Here is a 24,371-nt window from a genome sequence, read left to right as displayed (position 1 = left end):
ATGCCATGCAGAGTAAAGTTGCCTTGTCAGGTGGCTGTTACAAGAAAAGATGAGTAGATGGATGAACTCACCAGAATTACACAAATCTTATCATAGCTATACAGAATCATCCAAATATCCAGGGATTTAGCAATATATTCAAAAAAGGCCATGCCAATTTTTGTGTCACAGTTTTACATTTGGAACATATGATACCTATTTTACATTCATAATGTAAATCTTATTCAGATGACCTCTATTTTACTATTTATAATATAAATGCCTGCAAACCTAGAAGTTACAGATAGGTTATTTCTAGAAATCATGGTTTATCACACAAAGAATCACAATAAATATTGGCGTCTGATTAAGCTCCACCTTTGGATTTCCTATTATGTTATTCAAACAAAGGAAATATATACATGCATTAAGTATAAATAAAATTCACCCAAAAACATGACTTGTATTTCAAATATTAGACATTTGAATATTAAACTCATTAAATCATTGAGTCAATATAGAAATTTATTTCCTGCTTCAAGATAAAACAAATTTAAGATAACACTAGCATTGGCTCTACCAAAAGCTTAAATCCTGAAGCAATGATTATTTATATTCATGTAGAATTGGTTTTTGAGTCCCTTTTAATGTTAACAATATGTATATACATATACACTGAGTGGCCAGATTATTATGACCACCTCATCAATACTTCGTTGGGCCACCTTTTGCCTTCAATACTGCGGCGATTCTTCTTGGCATTGACTCCACGAGATGTTGAAAGGTGATGCGAGGAATCTGACACCATGCCTGATGAATAGCACTGTCCAGTTCTGTGAGATTTGATGGTTGTGGAACCAGCTGCCTGATGGCTCTTTTAACTTCGTCCCACAAATGCTCAATTGGATTGAGATCTGGTGATTGTGGGGGCCACCTAAGCAAGGTAAAGTCTCCCTCATGTTCTTGAAAGCACTCCTGCACAATACGAGCACCGTGGCATGGCGCATTGTCTTGTTGGAAGAAACCATCTCCATTGGGATACGCCATCAACATGATAGGATGAACTTGATCAGCAATGATACTTAGGTATGTTGTGCTATTCAGATGTTTGTAATGATCTGGCCCTCTAGCAACTTCAGCGCAAAATTATAGCTCATTTGCCGACAAACGTCAGGTGGTCATAATAATCTGGCCACTCAAGTGTATATTTATGTAATTTAAAGTTCTTTTCAGAGAAAAATGCTAGCTATGTTTGTCTTGCCTTTTCTAAGTCAATCATAAATTGTCTAATGAATTCACTCAGAAATATTAAGAAAGAAAATTGTTTATTTTTGCTCTGCTCAATAGAAATAAAACAAGTAAGTTATTTCCAGGTAGCAAGCTGAGTGGCCAAAATTACAGTGCCATTTTCTGCTTTATGCTGTGCCCATTTATCAAAACAGAATTGGTCACTGGGTTCTTAGCATTGCTTTTCAGAGATGTCATACGCACTGCAGAAGAGCTGACTAAGTAGCTGGTTGATCTCTCTGGATAGGACTTCCTCCCACAACAGAGCTGGCTATTGAAATGCCTCCTAAAGCTTTCACTGAGTAGATACAGGGCAAATGGATTGACACAAGAATTGCAAAAGCTCAGAATCCGGGCTACTAAAGTGACAATCATGTGGCCCAGAGATGGATCAATCTTGTTATAGTTGAAAGATCTATACATATAGAGGATGTGATTTGGAAACCAACAGAAGGCAAAGCAGCCCACGAAGACCAGCACAATTTTAGCCAGGCGTTTCCGAGTTTCCATCTGCAAGTACAAGGAAAAGGCCCATTGGTTAAAATGAAAAGGGAGCCAGCCACATCCAAAACTCATGATATAATAGGGGTAAACTTATTAGCACATTAACACACCCAAAATACCAAAACTATTTTCCTTAACAATGGGATGATTTCAACAGCCTATTGTGGTCACTACACTGTTCCCATTCATTAAATTTTATGGTTTATACAAGACTAGATAATAAAATATTAAGAAATGGCTATGTCTTTATGTGAAAACTGTGATCCTAAAAAAAAAAGTCTCTTATTTTAAAATACTTTCCTCTAGCTTAAAGTTATTTGTTCATTTTAATTATAAACCTCTTCTATTTGTATTAAATAGCAGGACCTTAGTGGGCCTTTTCAGAGCTGGGACATGGCCACATATTAGAGACCCCCCAATGCTCTCCCAGTTCAGGCCAGTGCATGTCCCAGGGCCCTCTGTCTCAGTTATCATACCTCCTGGTATTGAGAACCCATGAAATTGGACACAAAATAGCAGTACTGCAGCTGACCAGGGCACCCCCAACACACACACACACACACACACACACACACACACACACACACTCTCGCGCACACCGAGCTTACCTGTTTTTTGGTATGTTCATTATATTCTCCAGGAAGATTATGTGCACTTTTAATTAAGGTCTTTGCAATATGATAATAATAAACGCTAATAATAGCAAGGGGTATGAGGAAATACACCAAGAAGATGAGCACTGAATGAATCTTTGGATGTAATTCATCAGTCTGAGGGTAGGGTATGCACGCTGCGAAGCTGCCGTTATCCAAGCTATCAATGCGCACCACTTCCGAAAACACTGCTTCGGGAACAGCCAGCAGCACCGAGACCACCCAGATACCCACGGCCTTCACACAGGTCCACAGCACCACCCCTGACGTCTGGATGTCCATGGGGTTTACAATGGCTTTGTACCTGGGAAGACAACAGGCCGAAAATTACTCTTAAGAAAGGAAGTGAAAAAGGAGGGAGGAGGGGAGGGAGGAAAGAGAAATCTTACCTGCTAAGAGAGAGATACCAAACTCCATTATGCCCTAGCTGTTTTGTACTGAGATCCCTGGCGTCTCTGTCTGCTTATTCTACTGCTTATTAGCACCGAAGACAAGAAGACAGAGAAAAATATCTGAAACTGTTATTTCCCAAATTGCAGTAATTTGCTTACTGCTTTCACAAGTTTTTTTCTAAATCTACACAATAAGTGTCATTATTTATTGAATACTTTTAATTAAATACTGTTATTTTTGAAAAATCTATTGCTACTATAATTGCTATAATATGCACTAACCATAAAATGCCCACAAAATATTTATTAAATTCTACCTTGATACACTTCTTTAGCTTATAAACCTGAGTAGCCCACTTATTTTCTAAGGATACTAGAGGCCCGGTGCACGACATCGTGCACTGCGGGGGTGGGGGGTGTCCCTCAGCCCAGCCTGCACCCTCTTGCAGTTCGGGACCCCTCGGGGGATGTCCGGCTGCCTCAGGGGATGTCCACCTAAGCTGGCAGTCTGACATCCCCCGAGGCATCCTAAGTGTTGCCATGGAGTTGGGAGAGGCTCCCACCACCGCTACTGAGCTTGCCAGCCGAAAGCCTGGCTTCTGGCTGAGCGGTGCTCCCCCTGTGGGAGTGGATTGACCACCAGGGGGTAGCTCTTGCATTGAGCATCTGCCCCCTGGTGGTCAGTGCACATCATAGTGACCAGTCGGACCACCTTTTAGTCAATTTGCATATTAGCCTTTTATTATATAAGATCAGTAAATTTTAGAGACTAATTTAAATGGGGATTTTTTTCCCATCATCCATCAGTTATAAGGACTGAGAGAAATGGAATGATATTCTATCTTTAAATTTCAAGTTTATTTAATATGGAGACCTCATGAAGTCCTCTCTCATCCCACCTGCCACCATCATAGTGGTAAAGGGTCCACTCCAGAACATAAAGGCTTCAGCAATCCAAACCCTCTGCAGCTAACTTAGCACATTAGGGCAATTATAATGCAAACAAACCAAAATTGTATGTAAACCTCAAATTATTTATATTTGTCTTTGAAGATACGTTAGGTTAGAGCAGGGGTGGGCAAATTTTTTGACTCGAGGGCCACAATGGGTTCTTAAACTGGACCGGAGGGCCGGAACAAAAGCATGGATGGAGTGTTTGTGTGAACTAATATAAATTCAAAGTAAACATCATTACCTAAAAGGGTACGGTCTTTTTTTTTTTAGTTTTATTCATTTCAAACGGGCCGGATCCGGCCCGCGGGCCGTAGTTTGCCCACGGCTGGGTTAGAGTATACCTACATGGTTAACAAGATACAGATAAAAGTGATTTTGGTCAAACAAATCTGCAGTGTTATTGTATCTCTGATAACCACTGGAAAATCACTTAAGGTCTTTTCCTTTCCTCTATGGAGTGGGGATAAAAACATCTCCCTCAAAATTTTATGATTAGAAAATAATGTATGGAGTACCTGTTACAGTGCCTGGCAATTAGCAGATATTAACCATGTGATGACCCTGTGCCTTCTCCTTATTTACATTTGATTTAGTCTGATGTTCTAAAAATTAAAAATATTTCAAGCTGGATAACAATCATTTAAGGCCTCCTTCAGGTTCTGTGAGGATGCTTTCTATTTCCCCCAGGAGAGGAAGAGCGCCCTCAGCCTCAATCCCACTCTGAGGAAGCCTCTTTCTCCTTTGGGGCTTGAATCCAAGCGTCATCCCCAGACCCTCAATAGAAAGAAGCTCATTTGCATTTTGATCTGGAGGATCTTCCCATGTGAAATGGGAAGCATAGAAATTAAAGTAGAACAACAGCAAAGGGCCTCAACACCAAATTAAGTAAAATAGCATGAGTCATGCATTTTGCTCAGACTTCACACATAGCATCTTATTACTATTCTGTTTACTTGTACATTCTTCTTAAGAAACTTAATTACAATCAGTAACTAGAATGAGCTATTTTGTCTGCTTTTTAAATTTTTTATCAGATTGATAACATTCAAAGAGGTTTATTTGCTTGTTTTAAACTCAGAGAGCACTAAGAGTACTATAAAGAAAAATAGAAGTCCCTTGTAAAAAACATCTCAAACCTGGCTCCTATGTTAAAACAAATTTCACATCATTCCATGTATATAGGAAATATAATTCTGCCACTGTCTCCGGATCAAAAATTATAGATATTAGCTCTTGATATCCCATTTTGTAATTGAAGATTTTCTCCCTGCAACCTCTATTTCCCCCATTCCCAGTTTCCTGATTTAGTAAGTTATATTATTTATACTAGTAAATGGTCAATAGATTATTATGACTGCCTAGGAAAGTAGTATATTATATCACTCACTGCCTAAGTAAGTAGTATATTATGACATTCTCTTTCTTATATGCATGTCTGATTTTCCTAGAGTTGCTACTTAATAATTTTTTTCATTTGTATGATTTTCCATTAACCTGAATTTAATCCTTTTCTAAATGCCATTTCATCAACTTCCTGGAGTCCCACTGATTGAATCTCAAATATTCTTCTTTCTTAATTTTTTAGTTTATCAAACTCATCTCTATCTTCTTTGGGGTTTTATTTTCTAAGCTGTCTTATTAGCTTTAGCTTACTTCCTTTCTTCTAGATTGTTTATTATATTTTTAATTTTTTTAATTTTTATTGTTGAAAGTATTACATATGTCTCCTTTTTTTTCTCCCATTGACCCCTTATAGCCCAAATTCTAGAAGTTCTTTCTAGTTTTCCAGTTATTATATGGCTATGGAAATAATACAGAAAATGTTTCATTTTCTTTTCCTTCTAGAATAGTTTCAAGTTTGTTTTGTTGTTATTTAGTTTCTTTATTCTAGAACAACTCCTCAAAAGTTAAATATTTACTGCCTGACAATTCATATTTAAGATCAAAGTAAGAAAAGGCTGATTAAAATTCTTTTGTATGTGGAAGAATAGGGAAAGACAGAAATATGGGGCAGGATGGGGTGCTGTTGATCACTACAAATAGACTAGTTAACTAGACTTTCTTTTTAGATTGTTAGAAAGAACAAAGAATATTCTGAATTTTCCTTTATTTTTTTTGTTGTTGTTGTTGTTGTTGTTGTTGTTAATCCTCACCCCTCACCCTAGGATATTTTTCGATTGATTTTTAGGGAGAGTGGAAGAGAGAGGAAACATAGATGTGATAGAAACACATGATTTTAAAAGAGAGGAGTCAGCAACTGAGGTATGTGTCCTTGACCAGAATTAAACCCAGGGCCCTTCTGTCCGTAGGCCAACACTCTATCCACTGAGCCAAACCAGCTAGGGCTTTCATGATTTTAAAAGGGAGGAAAGGTCACTTCCCTACTCTCACCTCTACCCCATAGCAAAGCACATTTGCAGAAGCACTACAATCATTAAGGATGATGGGAAAAGTTCAAATAGGAATAAAAGTATTGACTCTCCCTTCCTGATAAGATTGTCATGGTAAAGCTAGCAACACATCCAGAGTTTTTGGTGGAGAAGGAGTACCTAGTGGGAGTCAGGACACACGTTTTCAATAGGATGATTCTTAGCCACCTCCTGCAGGAAAGGGAAAATAGATCCCATGGATCTTCTACTAAATGATACACATTTTATCAAAAAGGGTATTGCCCTCGCTGGTTTGCTCAGTGGTTAGAGTGTCAACCTGTGGACTGAAGTTTCCCAGGTATAATTCTGGTCAAGGGCCCGTCAGGTTGTGTTTGAGAGGCAACCAGTCATGGTTTCTCTCTCACATTTATGTTTTTCTCTCTGTGTCTTCCCCCCGCCCCCCTCTCTCTCTAATAAAAAAAAATCAATGGAAAAAATACCTCAGGTGAGGATTAACAACAAAAAAGAATATTCCGCCGAAACCGGTTTGGCTCAGGGGATAGAGCATCAGCCTGTGGACTGAAAGGTCCCAGGTTCGATTCCGGTCAAGGGCATGTACCTGGGTTGCGGGCACATCTCCAGTGGGAGATGTGCAGGAGGCGGCTGATCGATGTTTCTCTCCCATCGATGTTTCTAACTCTTTATCTCTCTCCCTTCCTCTCTGTAAAAAATCAATAAAATATATTTTAAAAAAAAGAATATTCCAAATTTTATAAAGCAAGAAATTATAGTTGAAGACACAGATTACTGAAGGGTCATTATTACTACTAAACCAGAGTTTATAACTGTCAAATAATGTTATACACTAACCAATACTTCATGTGCATTTTTTAAAGTAAAAACACATAGTGCAAATTAATATGAACATATTTAATCATACTTCCTTTAAATATTTATGAAAATGTAGGAATGAAATAGTCCCTCAGTATTCTCTCTCATTGAATTTAGTAGCATAATAGTATGCATAAAAAGTGGGTGTGTTTTTTCATGCAGATAGTCTTAGAAAGACATCTTTAACTGAAAACTGGAAACTAATCCATCAAAATTCATATAAAAATGACATAATCATCATTCACATATTAAATATCAGTAAATATATATGCTTCTTTATTGATGCCTGTTTTGAATATTGCTTATTATATTTGTATACAGTCTTAATTGAATCTAAAGAGGTAATTAAATTAAATCATATTACCCAATATATAATGAAAATTAGATCATTTTAGCTCATATACTAGTAAAGTTATCAAGACATCTAAAAATCTCCATCTTTAAATGTCTGCAAAGCTTTCTAGTTATACCACCCATAGTTTCTTTTTTTATACCAAACTTATTTATCAGGAACCAACAAAGTCCAAGGTGAACTATCTGACAAGTAGAGGATTTCATGGAAGCAAAAGAAAGAATTTCAAAAAGGCCCAGCCAGCATGGCTTAGTGACTGAGTGCTGACCTATGAACCAAGAGGTCACCGTTAGATTCCCAGTCAGGGCTCATGCCCGGATTGTGGGCTCGATCCCCTGTGGCAGGGCATGCAGGAGGCAGCTGATCAATGATTCTTTCTTCTCATTGATGTTTTTTATCTCTCTCCCTCTCCCTTCCTCTCTGAAATAAATAAAAATATATATTTTAAAACGACTTTCAAAAAGCAGTATAGGCCTCTGTGTCAAATACTCTAAAAGTAGACAAAAATCTTCTTGAAACAAGAGCCTGTGTCCTGCTCTCTGCTGTTATCTGTAATGTGTAACACAATGCCTGACCTATAGTAGATTCTCAATGAATCTTTACTGAACTTGTGTAGAAACATGGCAACAAGGAGATGATTTTATTAAGAGCAGTTTGGGTAGAGTGGGGTGGTAGTTGCTGGCTATTAGGTTGCTGTGAGTATGGAAGTGAGAAATAGGAACAGTCTAGTCTACTAATGCCCAAGCTGGATCAATTTCCAGAACCACCTAGAGCACTGAAAAGAGAGTATTATTACATTTCCTCCCAGACTTACTAGTGAAGCACTGAAGCATAGTAACATTCATCCCAGGTAAAAACTGTTGTTTAAATTTTAACCCTGCTATCCTGGCTTCTATACACTCTTGCTTTAACAATAGGGTAGTTACCTCAGTTTCCAGATTGAGACCTGGAAACTCACATAAATCACCCCATTTTGTTGCCAGCCCACATCACAGAGGTTATTCTTCTGTGCCTGAGAACCAGAACCACAAAAGATTGCTTCCCGTTGACTCAGTGGCTCCAGGAACTGAGACTGTAGAGATGACCTTTAGAGATTATTAACTTTGCTCAATTCTGCTTCTGTCCAATCTGCTTTCACAAGATAGCCCCACATTCCAACGTCTAGCAGGATGTGGTTTTTACCTTTATAAGCTCGCTACTGTAGTCACTCAGGACTACGAGATTTGGAGAGCTAATGCCCCTCTTAGCCGCCTGCTTTTGAATAAATGATTCCTTAATTTGACTTCTTGGGGCATCCTTTGTGCTATTCATGGGGTACATTACAACATTAGCACAGAGTGTCTAGCCTGCAAATGGAGAAATTCTGCATTTTATAAGATTTTCAAGTGATTCTCACTATAAACCAAGTTTAGAAACCACCTCTCCGGAAGACTGACTGTGGCAGTGAGCATCTCTCCACAGGCTCCCTGTGATGCGTACACATTCAGCATCTGTGAGGAGCAGAAACCCAGCAGAAGTTCAGTGTTTGAGAATCAGATGCCTTCACAGTGTGTCATATCATGTTTTAAGAGTATTGATAACTTTTAGAAGTAATACTTATTCTGAACGAAATTACTAAATTTATCATTTAAAAATATCTAAGCATATTCATACAATAGAATGCTAAAATTATAAATAACATATTAAAAACAATGTATAATATGGATGTTACTTAGGAAAAGATGAGAAATACCTTTCTCATTACAGAGGGGTCAGCAATTCTAATTGTTCTTTACCAGGGGGAAAAATCACTTTGTTCTTAATTCGTTAAAATGTGTGACTTAAATGACACAAATGTTTGATAAGAAAGAGAATGATAATGACAACTTAGGTTGATGAAGGCAATGATTGGAACTAGCCAGTCTATGATTATAAAGGAATTGAGAAAAGGCTATAGATGCTGAAGAGATTATCATCATTAATTGTACAAGAGAACCATTTTGCTCTCCACTTCAGTGCCTATTTTCTGATAATTAACTGCATGTGTGAATAAATACTGATTTGAATTAGTGAGTCATTTGTCATCTTGACTCATAGGTGACATGGAAGTAGTTACACAGCAACCCACAGCTTAAAAATGCTTTCACATTATTTCCCTTGCTAAAATAGTCCTGTGCTGCTAAACTGATTAGTGTGCTCATTTTACAGAAAAGCTTATCAAGACTAAGGGATTACATGATGCTTAAATGATTACAGAGCCAGTAGCATAAAACTCAGAATTCACTCACATGTTGCGATTATAGATTTGATGTTTTCAACTATAGCATATTACAGAGAATACAACTGAAGCATTAAATGCTTTATCTACCAATTTTTAGACATTTCATCTGCTATCTTCATAAAGTCAATGGTATTTTTAACTGCAAAGACTTAACTTATATCTGTAATTATGCTTTCTTAATGGATCATGTTTATAGTAGAGAAACTAAGCCTCAACAGTATCAGCAAGCACTGTTTCATATTCTTTTATTCATCTCTTAAAACTGCATTTTCATAGATTCTATATAAATGTCTATAATCATTTGTAGGTTGAACTTTCATAATCTAAATCTGGTTCCAAATGAGATGGTAAATGTTTCATTCTCTCTTAAAATGTGGTTCTTTTTCAAAATCTATTTGAATTCAACCACATTTAATAAAATTTTAATTTTTAAAATATTCCCTCCAAAATTTCACAAATAATAACTGTGAAGAAGGAGGTCTACATTGAAAGTTTTAAAAGATCCTTAATGAAAATCTGTATAAGAAAAAAAATTAAAACTCAAGGGAGTCAAGGGAAGTGCTAGGGAGAAGTGAAGGTTTAGTGTTTATTTCTCCTCCCCATGAGACCTAGGAGTAACTGGAAATAGAAGATACTGCCAAGAGCCTTAATAAATCAGTAGTGTTCATAAGGAGTAGGGTATGGACTAATAACATTTAATATTTTATATCAATAATTAAAACAATAAGTTAAGATAGCTCATTAAGTTTGAAGCAAGCAAAATTAAGTTGGATCATCACTTTGGAGCATAAAAATGAAAATAACCTTGATCATATGGAAACGAATGATAATAAAGAAACAAAGAACAACAAACAATAAAAAATAAATGGATGTTGCCCTAGCCAGTTTGGCTCAGTGGATAGAGTGTTGGCCCATGGACTAAAGGGTCCTGGTTTTGATTCCAGTCAAGGGTAAGTACCTTGTTTGCAGGTTCCCTGACCCTAGTTGGGGTGTGTGCAGGAGGCAACCAATCAATGAGTCTCTCTCACATCAATGTTTCTCGCTGTCTCTCCCTCTCCCTTCCACTCTCTCTAAAAATCAGTGGAAAATTATTCTCAGGGTGAGGATTAACAAAAATTAAAAATAAATTAAAAATAAAAGGATGTCTAATGAAGACATGGGCCCTTTGGTACAGAAAATTAATAAACTTTGGAAATACCAGATTGTCAGTGAATTGGGGATGTGGGTCAGGTTCTCCAAAGAGCTGGAAGTAATCTGGTTACATACACTATGATCTACAACCTACACAAGACCTTGGAAATTGGTGAGCCCTCCTGAGAAATCTGCATTTGAAAGGGCCAAGGTAAGTTATTTTGGGTTTTGAAAAACACCAATAGGAACTGTACTGCCGGTGACAACTAACAAGAAGGAAAACGTTGAACTTGACTGTCTGACTTAATGGCTCAGCCAGAACAGATGTCAAATGCATTACTACCAGCAAAAGACTGAGAGGGGCATCTTAGAGGGTCGTTTTTCCCACTGAGAAGTGTACAAATAGAGCCAGCATAAGTTATTAAATGAGAGACTTGTCTGAGATGTGGTGGCAAGCACTGGAGCACTGGGCTGAGCATATGGCTGCCTCACCCGTTATCAGTGTCCCTTGTTCGCTTTGCGTCACTGTTTGCTCAATACTCAGAGAGGAGGTAACAGGGTCCCATCTTAGGACCCTTAGCTCGACAGTTGAAGACATTATTTTTATTTTGTAAATAAATAAAATACTTATTTGTGGGCATGTCTTTAGTGCCATTTTATCATTTTCTCCAACTTGAACATTTGGACATAATAGAGTCAGAACTAGCACTCTGATGCCATAAGCCCCAGATGGTGCATCCTCTCTCTATTTATATAGTGTGTCCCAAAGGTTTTCGATCAAGGTGGATGAATAATCTTTAAAACCTAGATAGCAATATATAAATAATAGCAATAGTGTGAACGTTATAAGGACTATACAGCACCTAATTTAATGTGTGAATTAGAAGGGAAAAGAAAATAAGCTAGAAGTATTTGAGACTAATGAATAAAATATATCTGATTATTGGAGGCAAAAATAACAGCTTTTAGCTAATGAGAAACCATATAAATTCAAATTAACTAATAAATTAAGTGCAGATTACAATTCATCCTGTTTCTATGGTCATGTAAAAACAACAACTGGGCACTTGTTATGCAAAACAAATTTTCCTTTTGAATTGGCAGCTAGAAAGCTCTCAGACAAATGTACCGTAGGACTCACATTGCCTGAAAGTATGGGTCACTTTCTGTTTTTCAACTTTTATTTCCCTATACCTGGTTTTCCTCCCTTTTTTATACTCATTGTACTATATTTGTACCTTTATCTATTAGATGCCTTAAATTCTTTTGAAACAAGTTGAAAATAGGTAAGTTATCATGATACCCTTGTAATTACCTAGTTATTAATAACAGGAAAAGAGCAAAGGGAAATAACCCTCTCCCACCATTGAGACAGGGAAGGCATGTTCCCTGCAAAACACTGGGGGAAAGGAGGGGACTGGATAAAGGAAAGATAGCTGCCTGTCCAGTAAAGTTTGGGTGACTAGGGAAGCTGAGGTCTGTCAGTCACACCTGCGAGCAGAGGTCATTGGCCAGATGGGCATGGCCACTGCAAGTCCATGAAGATCTGGGATGCACTCCTACACAAAGGAGGCCGCTTTCTTAGTGCCCCTTGTGTGTTGCACTTGACTCCTGGCTTGTGGGGCTCTTTTGCTCCTGCTCCCTTGCATTGTGTGTGGACCCAGCTCCAATATGGAAAGGAAACAAGTTTTGCTGTTAGCTTTACTGAAACTCGAGCTACACGTCTATGACTGGACTGAGGGAAATGAGGTATAATTCCATGAAAATAAAGCTTTCTACCATATCTCATTCTCTCATGGGGCCTCTGGAAATGCTTCTTACAGTGGTACTCCAAGAACCCACCTCCCACTAGCAGGGAGAAGAAGAGGCACTTCTTTCTCTGATAACAATCACTCTGGAAACTTGGGTTATTGGTAGGGTGAGTGTGGATTACTGCCTTAGGTATGTGTGGCCAGCCCAAACTCCTCAAAAGAGCTTTAGAAGCACACTCTGAGCCAATCTCAGCATACTGCCCCAGGCTATGCACCAAAAAAAACAAAACAAAAGCCAGCTATTCAGTCAACACCTGAGCTTCTGTGAGGAGCTCTGGTGAGAAACCAGCAAACAGATAATGGCACTCCCTTTCACCTCTGGACAAAGACTGATAAAAAAGCTCCCCAAGGCCTCCAGAGTGTTAGACAGAGGGCCCGCATTTGATCTGTTTCAATATTTTAACAAATAATTGTAGTAAAGGAAATATATGTTTGCACTGATATAAATGCAAATAATGTTAATGATTCAAGGGTTCATATCTAAGAGCACGAGTTCAGTTATGGAATTAAATATGTTTATCCTAACTTTCAAACAAAGGCTTGAAATAATACATTAGCACTTCAGTCTGATTAGATGCAACATTATTTTTGCATTCAATCCAACATTGGCTATAGAGTGTCAGAAAAACAACATAACCTGATAGGTGAAATTAATATTAATTTCATTTTTATTGTCTTATAGAATTTTAGAATTAAATTTATAAATGCATTTTAGTTAACATTTATATTAAAAAACAGCATAAGAAATTTATTTCTAGTTTTACATTTGTAAGTACACAAAATAATGAAGTTTATACTTTAGAACTAGAAGTCTGTGGGAATTTTTTTTTTTGCTATAAAGGAAAAAGGAGAACTCATTCTTAAAAATTACTTCCATTTAAAATATGGGATTTTGGAGGCCAAAATGTCTTTTTAAGAGTTCAAGAAAGATATCCCGAGTTTAGAATACAGCTACTGTAATAGGTCGTGAAGAAGATTTCTGTCATGTCAATCATAAGCAAAGTGTGGCTTATGGGGTCCCCCCTACCTAGTATCATAGCACACAAGTCTCAACAGTGGGAGAGGGGAGAAAGTGTGTGTGTGTGCGTGTGTGTAAAACTGGTAGAAATGACACAGTGCAGAATATGCAAATACTTTTTATTAGCTATTTAATGCGAGCAAGCAAAAGAAGTATATTTTTTATATACTAACAAAAAATTCTTCAACACAAAAGTTAAAAGTAAACTGGTAACACCACTATCACCATTTCAGATTATGCACAGCCTTTCCTCCCATTCAGGTTATGCAATGTCTCTAAGGTATATTCCTGTGGACACAACAATCTTTCCTAAGGATGAATCAGCTGAAACTCCTCAAAAGAATTTGGGAAGTCGAAGATTAATAACCAGAACTACCACACAGTGTTATCCATACCACCCACATCAAACAAGGTGATTTAGGCCTCAAGGTAGATTCATAAATATTCATTTTTTATTTCAGTCTCTGCTATTTGGTGATACTGTCATCAATGACATATAATTAACTTTCCACTTCACATTGGGATATGCTTGCTAAAATCTAATTATCTGTCTGTTTCTTTTTCTCCCTTTATTTAAGCCATCTCATGAGGATAAAATATTTAGTTTGGTTTTAACAAACAACTGCATTTGTTGTTTAAAAACTCTAATAACGGCTTTTTTTAAGTGTTCCTATTGCTACAATTACTACTTAATTTTGAATTCAGGGTGTGTTTTTGTATTTGGCAGTTACATTTATTACATTTTTCCCCATTCTATTGAATCTAATGAATAAGCTTTGGCATTTTTTTTAAATCTTGGTGCTATGTTTTAAATGTAATTTTTTAGTCTGTCATTGAATAGAAAAAAATTAGTAATTTCTTTTTCCTGGAGGAAATGTAGTAATGTGCTTAATAGTGAAGACTGCAGGCTTTGAACTGGTTTCAAATACTAGCCTCACTGTGAGATCAGGAGAATGTTGCTTACTTTCAAGCCTTAATTTTCCTTACTTTTTCAATGGTAATGATGATAGTGCCCACTTCATGGTATTGTGAGGATGATACACTCACACAAAAACACTTAGCACAGTGCTGTGTGCAATTTGTCTTATTCTTATTTCCAAATCCACAAGAAATTAAAATGTTTGGAGAGATAAAGTATGAGGAGATCAGGTACAAATCAACACCTAGATTCCTATGTTCTGGAAGAACAACAGAAGTGTACACAACATAAAACAAAACATTTCCAAGCCATTTGCGTGACTTTGAGAATGTAGCCTGTGATTTCACCACCAGTGATTTCAGTTCCTCAATTTATATTTCCAAAACACACTGAGAGGCAAGAGTAGCTTCTGGACCCAGGAGAAGAGACAACCCACTTTTCTTTATCATTATTATTAAAGGATCCATGCTTTTCTCACAGAGCACACGATTCACATAACAAACTGAAAGTCAGTAAATGTGTGAGGAATAGCATTTTCTCTGACCTTTGTCAGGGCCAATTTATCTGCGTGTCTTCATGACAAGAGAGAAAAATGGTGTGAAATAAATTTAAGCCCTGGATCTTGTTCCAGATATTACCTTTAAAAATGAAGGCATAATGATCGTAATTTTAACTATTGCAATAATAACTGTTAAGTTTTATCTCAATCCTTACCTAGTAATTCTTCAAATTTTCTATTTAAAATGGGTTCCCTCAAGAATGGTAGTTAAAATAAAAAGTCACATTTTAATTATGGAATCCAAAGAAAACTCCAAAAAAAAAAGATAATAGAAATCATGTCAATCAAAATGAGATGGATAATTTATCCAAAGGCACATATCTTCATAGAAATGTGGTTTTAGAGAAAATATTACACAAACTAAAAAGCCAACCAAAACTATTCAGTTTAAAAAGACAATAGCTCTCAAATCGCCACTGAATATTTTCTTCCTTTAATTAAAATTAACTCCTAAAACCAAAGTAATGTAAGGGTATTATTGCAAATACCAGAAAATTTAGATGCATTTACTTTTCATTAGTAGCCTAATATGTAAATTAAAGAGGAGGATGAACACCACCTTAATCATCAGAGTTAAATAGTTTATCTAAATAGCTTAAGTCAACACTCCATCCCCAAGGGAATTGGACTATAGCTTCATGCAAAGATGCCCACTTGAACATCACTCCACATTTGGACATGCCCATTTTTGCCCCCACTCCCATCCAGCTCATCCCTCCTGTTTAAATGCCCCAAAGCATGGTTATAGAGAACCTGCAGCAGCAGCCCTGGACCCAGGTCCAGCAGGCCTGAGTTCTCCTCCCAGCTCTGCCCAGGAAATTGCTATACATTCCTTGTGCCTCAACATCCTTACCTGGAAAATGGTCCAGTTGGACTAGCTGATCTGCAAGGTAGAGTAGTGGACACTTCCCACCCTTAAAATATGTGAAAAGCAGATTTGATGCCAAAGATGTATTTTTACAATACTGTTTTAAAATACAAGTATTTGGTACCTGCCTGTTCGTGAAAAAACAAACAACATATCATTTGACTTGAGGTATTAAAACAAACAAAATGTTAAAGTCATCTGTCAGAAGAACAGTTACTATTCTAGTTGTTTGTGCTTCAAGTAAATAGTATAATTTAGTTGTTAAGTGTAAATGTTTCTCCTTATTTGGAAAAAAGTCAAAATGAAGCATTTCCCCAATATTAAGGAAGACATTCTGACTAATCAGGTTGTTAAGCTACCAAATAAGAAAACTGCACATCTAAGTTTTTAAGCACACAGAGAAAACCTATACAAGATAGCTACATTGGCCCAGCCAGTGTGGCTCAGTAGTTGAGCATGGACCCATGAACCAAGAGGTTTGATTCCTGATCAGGGCACATGCCCAGGTTTGAGTTTCAGCTAGGTCCCCAGTGGGAGCATGCATGAGGCAGCCGATTGATGTTTCTCTCTCTCTATCCCTCTCCATTCCCCTCTCTCTAAAAACCAATAAAACCATAGTTGCTGAAAAACTTGTAAGGTTAAAAAAACAATAGGTAGCTATACTATTGCCCATGTATTCTATAGCTGTTCTATGAAATAGAATAAAAACTCCCAAAGTGTGTGGAAGGGAAGAGGAGGACTAGGATATGCAATTTTAAAACTACTTTCAAACTAATGCAATTTTAGTTCTTTTAAAAGTAATAATTTTCATATTTTTTCCAAACTTCACATCTCAGTCGTCTTTACCTTCTTTTACTCTAATTCCCAGATACACACTCTCCCTCTCATCCTCCCAGCCTTTCCTTTCTGCCCCCCTCTCCTCCCCAGGTGCACTCCCCGCCCCCCTCCACCACTTTTCAGACCGCCCCACGGATACCTGTTCCCTTACCTGTCGGCGCTGAGGGCGGTGAGCGTGAACACGGACACCCCCACGGAGGTGAGCTGGATGACCGGGATCAGTTTGCAGCCCACCTTCCCGAACATCCACTCGTCAAAGAAGTAGCGCGAGGCATCCACCGGGACGCAGGTGAGCAGCAGCAGCACGTCCCCGGCGACCAGGTTGGAGATGAAGATGTTGGGGGCGCTCCTCATGGCGCTGTTGGTGATGAAGATCTTCACCAGCACGATGTTGCCCAGCAAGCCCACCGTGATGATGAGCAGGTAGAGGGACGGGATCACGCAGCGGATCACCAGCTCCGCGGTGGTCCCCGGGGAGGCGGGCAGGAAATCCCCGTCCAACAGCCCCGGAAAGAACCCGCTCTGATTCTGGCCGGCGGGCTGGGAGAGGTTGCAAAGAGACCTGGGGGGCATGGTCTTCTTTGCAGGAGCGCGCGCTGGAGTCTTCGTGCGCGCAGGTGCCCTGAAAAGTGGATTTCCGTGACAAGTTTACAGCCTGTGGGGAACGCGTCACACTGCGCGTCCCGGAGGGGACGGGCGTGTGAGAAATCTGTCCACACTCTCCTACGCTTCTAGAAGAGGCACATTGGCTCCGAATTTAAAAAAAAAAAAAGCAAAGCAAAGCAATTTGCGTCTTTGTTTCAGTCTCCACTGGAGAAAGGCTCTTTGGTGAACAGAGATGCGTCCCTCTGGGATTACTAAAAGTACCTGCCTGCAGGGTCTGTGGGAGGGGAGGAAGTCATCCTGTCGCTGTCCAGCGAACCGCGGCTGAATCACTGGGAACTAGCGCGGGGCGGCTGGTACTCTGCTTATCCCACGGCTTCGCTCTTGTTTTCGCAGTTCCTATTGTATTGTGTGGGATTGGAGGGGATCTGAGAGCTCTCTGTCTCACAGTGTGTCCCTACACCCATCCATCAATACCAGCCTCAGAGCTGGAGGAGCCCCAGCCAGAAGTTTGTGAACCTCTAAGGATTTGGGAGGCTAGCAAGTGTCTGATGCTGTAACAGTGAATTTAGAGAAGAGAGTGAGTGACAAAGGATGAAGTAAATGAATGAAATTCTCTCCCCACCTTTTCTTTTTTTTCAATCTTTAATTTCTTTATTGATTAAGGTATTACATATGTGACCTCATTCTCCCCATAACCCCCCTTCCCCCCCCCCACACACGCATGCCCTCACCCCCCTGTTGTCTGTGTCTATTGGTTGGGCTTATATGCATATATACAAGTCCTTTGGTTGATCTCTCCCGCTTACCCCCACCCTCCCCTACTTTCCCTCTGAGGTTTGACAGTCTTATCGCTGCTTCTCTGTCTCTGGATCTATCCCTGTTCGTCAGCCTATGTTGTTCACCATATTCCACAAATGAGTGAGATCATGTGGATTTATCTTTCTCTGACTGGCTTATTTCACTTAGCATAATGCTCTCCAGTTCCATCCATGCTGTTGCAAATGGTAAGAACTCCTTTTTTTACCACAGCGTAGTATTCCATTGTGTATATGTACCACAGTTTTCTAATCCATTCATCTGCTGATGGGCACTTAGGCTGTTTCCAAATCTTAGCTATGGTGAATTGTGCTGCTATGAATATAGGGATGCATATATCCTTTCTGATTGGTGTTTCTAGCTTCTTGGGATATATTCCTAGAAGTGGGATCACTGGGTCAAATGGGAGTTCCATTTTTAGTTTTTTGAGGAAACTCCATACTGTTCTCCACAGTGGCTGCACCAGTCTGCATTTCCACCAGCAGTGCAAAAGGGTTCCTTTTTCTCCACATCCTCTCCAACATTTGTTGTTTGTTGATTTGTTAATGATAGCCATTCTGACAGGTGTGAGATGATACCGCATTGTCATTTTGATTTGCATCTCTCATATAATTAGTGACTTTGAGCATGTTTTCATATGTCATTAGGCCTTCTGTATGTCCTCTTTTGAAAAGTGTCTATTTAGGTCCTTTGCCCATTTTTTGATTGGATTGTTTATCTTCCTTTTGTTAAGTTGTATGAGTTTCCTGTAAATGCTGGAGATTAAACCCTTATCAGTGATAACATTAGCAAATATGTTCTCCCATGCAGTGGGCTTTCTTGTTGTTTTGTTGATTTTTTTTCTTTTGCTGTGCAAAAGCTTTTTATTTTGATGTAGTCCCATTTGTTTATTTTCTCTTTAGTTTCCATTGCCCTAGGAGCAGTATCAGTGAAGAAATTGCTTTGGAATATGTCTGCGATTTCGCTGCCTGTGGATTCATCTAGTATTTTTATGGTTTCCCGTCTTATGTTTAAGTCCTTTCTCCATTTTGAGCTTATTTTTGTGTATGGTGTAACTTGGTGGTCTAGTTTCATTTTTTTGCATGTATCTGTCCAATTTTCCCAACACCATTTATTGAAGAGACTGTCTTGACTCCATTGTATTCTCTTGCCTCCTTTGTCGAATATTAATTGGGCATAGTGGTTTGGGTCGATTTCTGGGTTCTCTATTCTATTCCATTGATCTATATGTCTGTTCTTGTGCCAGTACCAAGCTGTTTTAAGAACAGTGGCTTTGTAATACAGCTTGATATCTGGTATTGAGATCCCACCTACTTTGTTCTTCTTTCTCAGGATTGCTGCAGCTATTCGAGGTCTTTTTTTATTCCAGGTGAATTTTTGGAATGTTCATTCTAGATCTGTGAAATATGCTGTTGGTATTTTAATAGGGATTGCATTGAATCTATAGATTGCTTTGGGTAGTATGGACATTTTGATGATGTTGATTCTACCAACCCATGAACACTGTATGTTCTTCCATCTGCTTATGTCTTACTCAATCTCTTTTTTCAGTGTCCTGTAGTTTTTCGCATATAAGTCTTTTACCTCCTTATTAAGTTTATTCCTAGGTATCTTAATTTTTTTGGTGCGATGGTAAATGGGATTGCTTTTTTAGTTTCTCTTTCTGTAAGTTCACTATTGGTGTAAAGAAATGCCATAGATTTCTTGTCATTAATTTTGTATCTTGCTACATTGCCGAATTCATTTATTAAGTCTAATAACTTTTTTGATGGAGTCTTTAGGGTTTTCTATGTACAGTATCATGTCATCTGCAAATAAGGACATTTTTACTTCTTCTTTTCCAATTTGGATGTCTTTTATTTCTTCTTCTTGTCTGATCGCAATGGCTAGTACTTCCAGTACTATGTCGAACAGGAGTGGTGAGAGTGGGCATCCCTGTCTTGTGCCTGTTCTTAGGGGAAATGGTTTTAGTTTTTGACCATTGAGTATGATGTTGGCTGTGGGTTTGTCATATATGGCTTTTATTATGTTGAGGCATGATCCTTCTATTCCTTGCTGAGAGTTTTTATCAAGAAAGGGTGCTGGATTTTGTCAAATGCTTTTTCTGCATTAATTGATATGACTATGTGATTTTTATCTCTCAACTTGTTTATGTGAGGTATCATGTTTATTGATTTGTGGATATTGTACCATCCTTGCATCCCCGGGTTAAATCCAACTTGGTCATGGTGTATGATCTTTCTGCTGTATTGCTGGATCCGATTTGCTAGAATTTCGCTGAGTATTTTGGCATCTATGTTCATGAGGGATATTAGCCTATAATTCTCTTTCATTGTGTTATCTTTATCTGGTTTTGGTATTAGGGTGATGCTGGCTTCATAGAATGAGCTTGGAAGTGTTCCTTCCTCTTGAAATTTTTGGAATAGTCTGAGGAGGATAGGTTTTAGTTCTTCCTTGAATGTTTGGTAAAACTCCCCTGTGAAGCCGTCTGGCCCCAGGCTTTTGTTTGCTGGGAGCTTTTTGATGACTGCTTCAATTTCTTCCATAGTTATTGGCCTATTGAGATTTTTAGAATCTTCCTGATTGAGTTTTGGAAGGTTGTCTTTTTCTAGGAATATGTCCATTTCCTCCAGGTTGTCTAGTTTGTTGGAGTAGAGTTGTTCATATTTTTTTAAACAATCCTTTGAATTTCTGTGGGGTCTGTTGTTTCGCCTCTTTCATTTGTGATTTTGTTTATTTGGATCCTCTCTCTTTGCTTCTTGGTGAGTCTGGCTAGAGGTTCATCAATCTTGTTTATCCTTTCAAAGAACCAGCTCTTGGTTTCATTGATCTTTTGTATTGTTTTTTTGGTCTCTATGTCATTCATTTCTGCTCTGATCTTTATTATCTCCTTCCTTCTGCTCACTCTTGGCTTTTCTTGTTGCTCTCTTTCTAATTCTTTGACTTGTAGAGTTAGATGATTTACTATCATTTTTTCTTGTTTTTTGAGGTAGGCCTGTAGAGCTATAAACTTCCCTCTCAGGACTGCTTTAATTGTGTCCCATAGGTTTTGGATTGTTGTGTTTTCATTGTCATTAGTTTCCAGGATGTTTTTAATTTCTTCTTTGATCTCATTGGTAACCCAATCAATATTTAATAACATGCTATTCAGCTTCCAAGTGTTTGAGTATTTTGGATTGTTTTTATTGTAGTTTACTTCTAATATTATGCCATTGTGGGCTGAGAAGATGCTTGGTATGATTTCAATCTTCTTGAATTTGGGGAGACTTTGCTTGTGACTCAATATGTGGTCTATTTTTGAAAATGTCCCATGTGCACTTGAGAAGAATGTATATTCTGTGGCTTTGGGGTGAAATGTTCTGAAGATGTCAATTAAGTCCATTTGATCTAGTGAGTCATTTAGGATTGCTGTTTCTTTGCTGATTTTTTTGTCTAGAGGATTTATCCAATGATGTCAGTGGTGTGTTTAAGTCCCCTACTATGATTGTATTGTTGTCAATCTCTCCCTTGATATCTTCCAGGAGTTTTTTTTATGTATTTGGGTGCTCCTGCATTGGGTGCATATATGTTTATCAGGGTTATATCCTCTTGTTGTATCGATCCCTTTAGTATTATGAAGTGGCCTTCCTTATCTCTTGTTATGGCCTTCACTTTGAGGTCTATTTTGTCAGATATAAGTATTGCTACCCCAGCTTTTTTTTCATTTCCATTAGCCTGAAAGATATTTTTTCCATCCCTTCACTTTCAGTCTGTGTGAGTCCCTTGTTCTGAGGTGGGTCTCTCGTAGACAGCATATATATGGGTCATGTCTTTTTATCCATTCAGCCACTCGATATCTTTTGATTGGAGCATTTAGTCCATTTATGTTTAAAGTTATTATTGAAAGGTACTTGTTTGTAGTCATTTCTATTTTTGTGCCTGTGTTCTTTCTTACCTTTTTATTTCTTCTTTTTACAGCATTCCCTTTAGCATTTCTTGCATTGCTGGCTTGGTAGTGATAAACTCCCTTAGCCTTTTTTTTGTCTGTGAAGCTCCTGATTTCTCCTTCAATTTTGATTGATAATCTTGCTGGATAGAGTATTCTTGGATTCAGACCTTTGCTTTGCAACACTTTGTATACCTCCTTCCATTCCCTTCTAGCTTGATGTGTTTCTATTGAGAAATCATTTGATAATCTGATGGGGAATCCTTTGTAGGTAACTCTCTGTCTCTCTCTTGCAGCCTTTAAGATTCTCTCTTTGTCGTGAAGATTTGCCATTGTAATTATGACATGTCTTGGTGTGGGTCTTTTGGGGTTCATCTTGCTTGGGACTCTCTGTACTTGTGTAACTTTTTTCTTTGCTATATCTGGGAAGTTTTCTGTCATTATTTCTTCAAACAGATTTACTAATCCTTGCTGCTCTTCTTGTCCTTCTGGCAGCCCTATTATGCGTATGTTACTTCATTTCATGTTGTCCCAAAGCTCCCTTAGGCTCTCCTCCTGCTTTCTAATTTTTTTCTCCAGTTGCTGTTCAGATTGAGCTTGTTTCTCTACCTTATCTTCTAACTCACTAATTCGTTCCTCTGCTTCTTCTAGTCTACTATTGAAACCTTCCATGGTGTTTTTGATTGTAGCTATATCACTTTTCATTTCTTCCTGATTCTTGCATAGGTTGTTGATTTTCTCATCCATCCGGTGAATGAATTGTACAACCATTACTCTGAATTCTTTTTCTGTCATGTTGCATGCTTCAATTTCACTAATTTCTTTTCTTGGCGACTCCTCATTTTCTTTCCTCTGGGGATTGTGTCGTCTCCCCATTTTGACTATCACCAGAAGGTTCAAAGTCTAGTTGCGTGGGCCTGGGCCATGTGCAGTGGGAGCTTCGCACCACCCTAGTGTCACTGAAGAGCTCCGACACTAAGATGTGTGACTGTCGTGGGTTGGTCGAAACCAGGCTCACCCAGAGGCAGCGTTACCAGCACTCAGTGTGGCCTGGTGTGCGCACAGTAGAATCAGGGACCCCGCCTGCACCGCTGAAACAGGGACCCCCCCCCAGGCGTGTGTTGAAAATCAGAGCCCCCTAGCGTGTGCCAGGGGTCAGAGTTCCCCAAGAATCCAGTATCTCAGCCTCGTGCTGAGATTCAGGGTCCCTGTGTGCGCATAAACCAAGAATTGGAGTCACTGGCTCTTAGTGTGAATGCACTGGGAATCAGGGATCCCAGGCGCGTGTGGTAAGAAACAGAGTCAAGTCACTGGTGCTTAGTGCTGCCTCCCTCCTGGAGAATCAGGGTCCCAGTCAGCTTGGGGGACTTCAGTGAGCGCTTGCCCAGAATCAAAGTCAGGTAGCACTACAGCCCTGCATGGGCTTAGGGTTTGGTCGCCCCATTGCCTTGCGGGGAACAAATTCCCAGTGTCTGAGCCCTCCTAGGCTCAAGTTCCTACAGAGGTGCTGCGGGGAACAGATTCCCAGTGTCTGCAAGCTCTCAGTCTCAAATTCCTGCAATGGCACACGCTGTGTGAGGGGCGGGTCTATCAGTCACTATGGCGCTGCCTGTGAGCCTGCCGGGAGGGGGATGGGCTTTGTTACTCACAGAAATCTGCCACTGGGATGTCTGGATTCTTGGTGTCTGTGGGTCTGTAGCTGTGGTCGCAGGTCTCTGTCCCCAGTGGCTGCAGGGTCCTAGTTTGCGTCTGAGACCAGACTGGGTTGTCCTGAGGCCAGGATCCTTGTCTCAAGCAGCTCTGTTTCTCAGGATGGCATAGTCTCTGTGCCCACGCTGGCTGCCCAGGAGTGTCCGCGCAGGGAGCGGGGCTCCGCCGTCTAAGACTGCCCGGGTTGGCAGCCCCTTGGTAGACCTGCAGAATTTAACTGTCCCTATCTCATACACACACACACCACACACATCCACACACTCTATCACTCCCTCGCTCTCTCACACTCTCTCCCTCCCTACCTTCTTGCCGGTCGCCATCTTCCTGCCTAAGTCACTTTTTCTTCCTTGATCCAATTTTCTCATTTCCTACAGCTGGAATATTATTATTAAACTCATATTTTATTGAAATATAACATGCATAAAATACACACTTCTTAAATGTACAGCTCAAACTAACCACCATTCAGAACCTACAAGCTAAACACTGTCTCTAAGGTAACCAGTACTGGTTCTGCCTTGTCTCATCTA

General features: G+C 39.1%; 1 protein-coding gene across 1 annotated transcript; it reads right to left on the bottom strand.

Moving 5' to 3' along the window:
- Window positions 1–1,338: 1,338 nt before the first annotated feature.
- On the bottom strand, window positions 1,339–17,404 carry NMBR (neuromedin B receptor). Its single transcript, XM_006084408.3, has 3 exons — window positions 16,936–17,404; window positions 2,379–2,727; window positions 1,339–1,776 (listed from the first exon to the last, which is right to left on the bottom strand). The coding sequence occupies exons 1-3, from the start codon at window positions 17,355–17,357 to the stop codon at window positions 1,375–1,377; spliced, it is 1,173 nt and encodes a 390-aa protein (XP_006084470.1). The 5' UTR covers window positions 17,358–17,404; the 3' UTR covers window positions 1,339–1,374.
- Window positions 17,405–24,371: the final 6,967 nt, after the last annotated feature.

Source organism: Myotis lucifugus, unplaced genomic scaffold, assembly GCF_000147115.1.
Source record: "Myotis lucifugus unplaced genomic scaffold, Myoluc2.0 scaffold_11, whole genome shotgun sequence".
Lineage (NCBI taxonomy): Eukaryota > Metazoa > Chordata > Mammalia > Chiroptera > Vespertilionidae > Myotis > Myotis lucifugus.
This window is presented reverse-complemented; position numbering and strand designations above follow the sequence as displayed.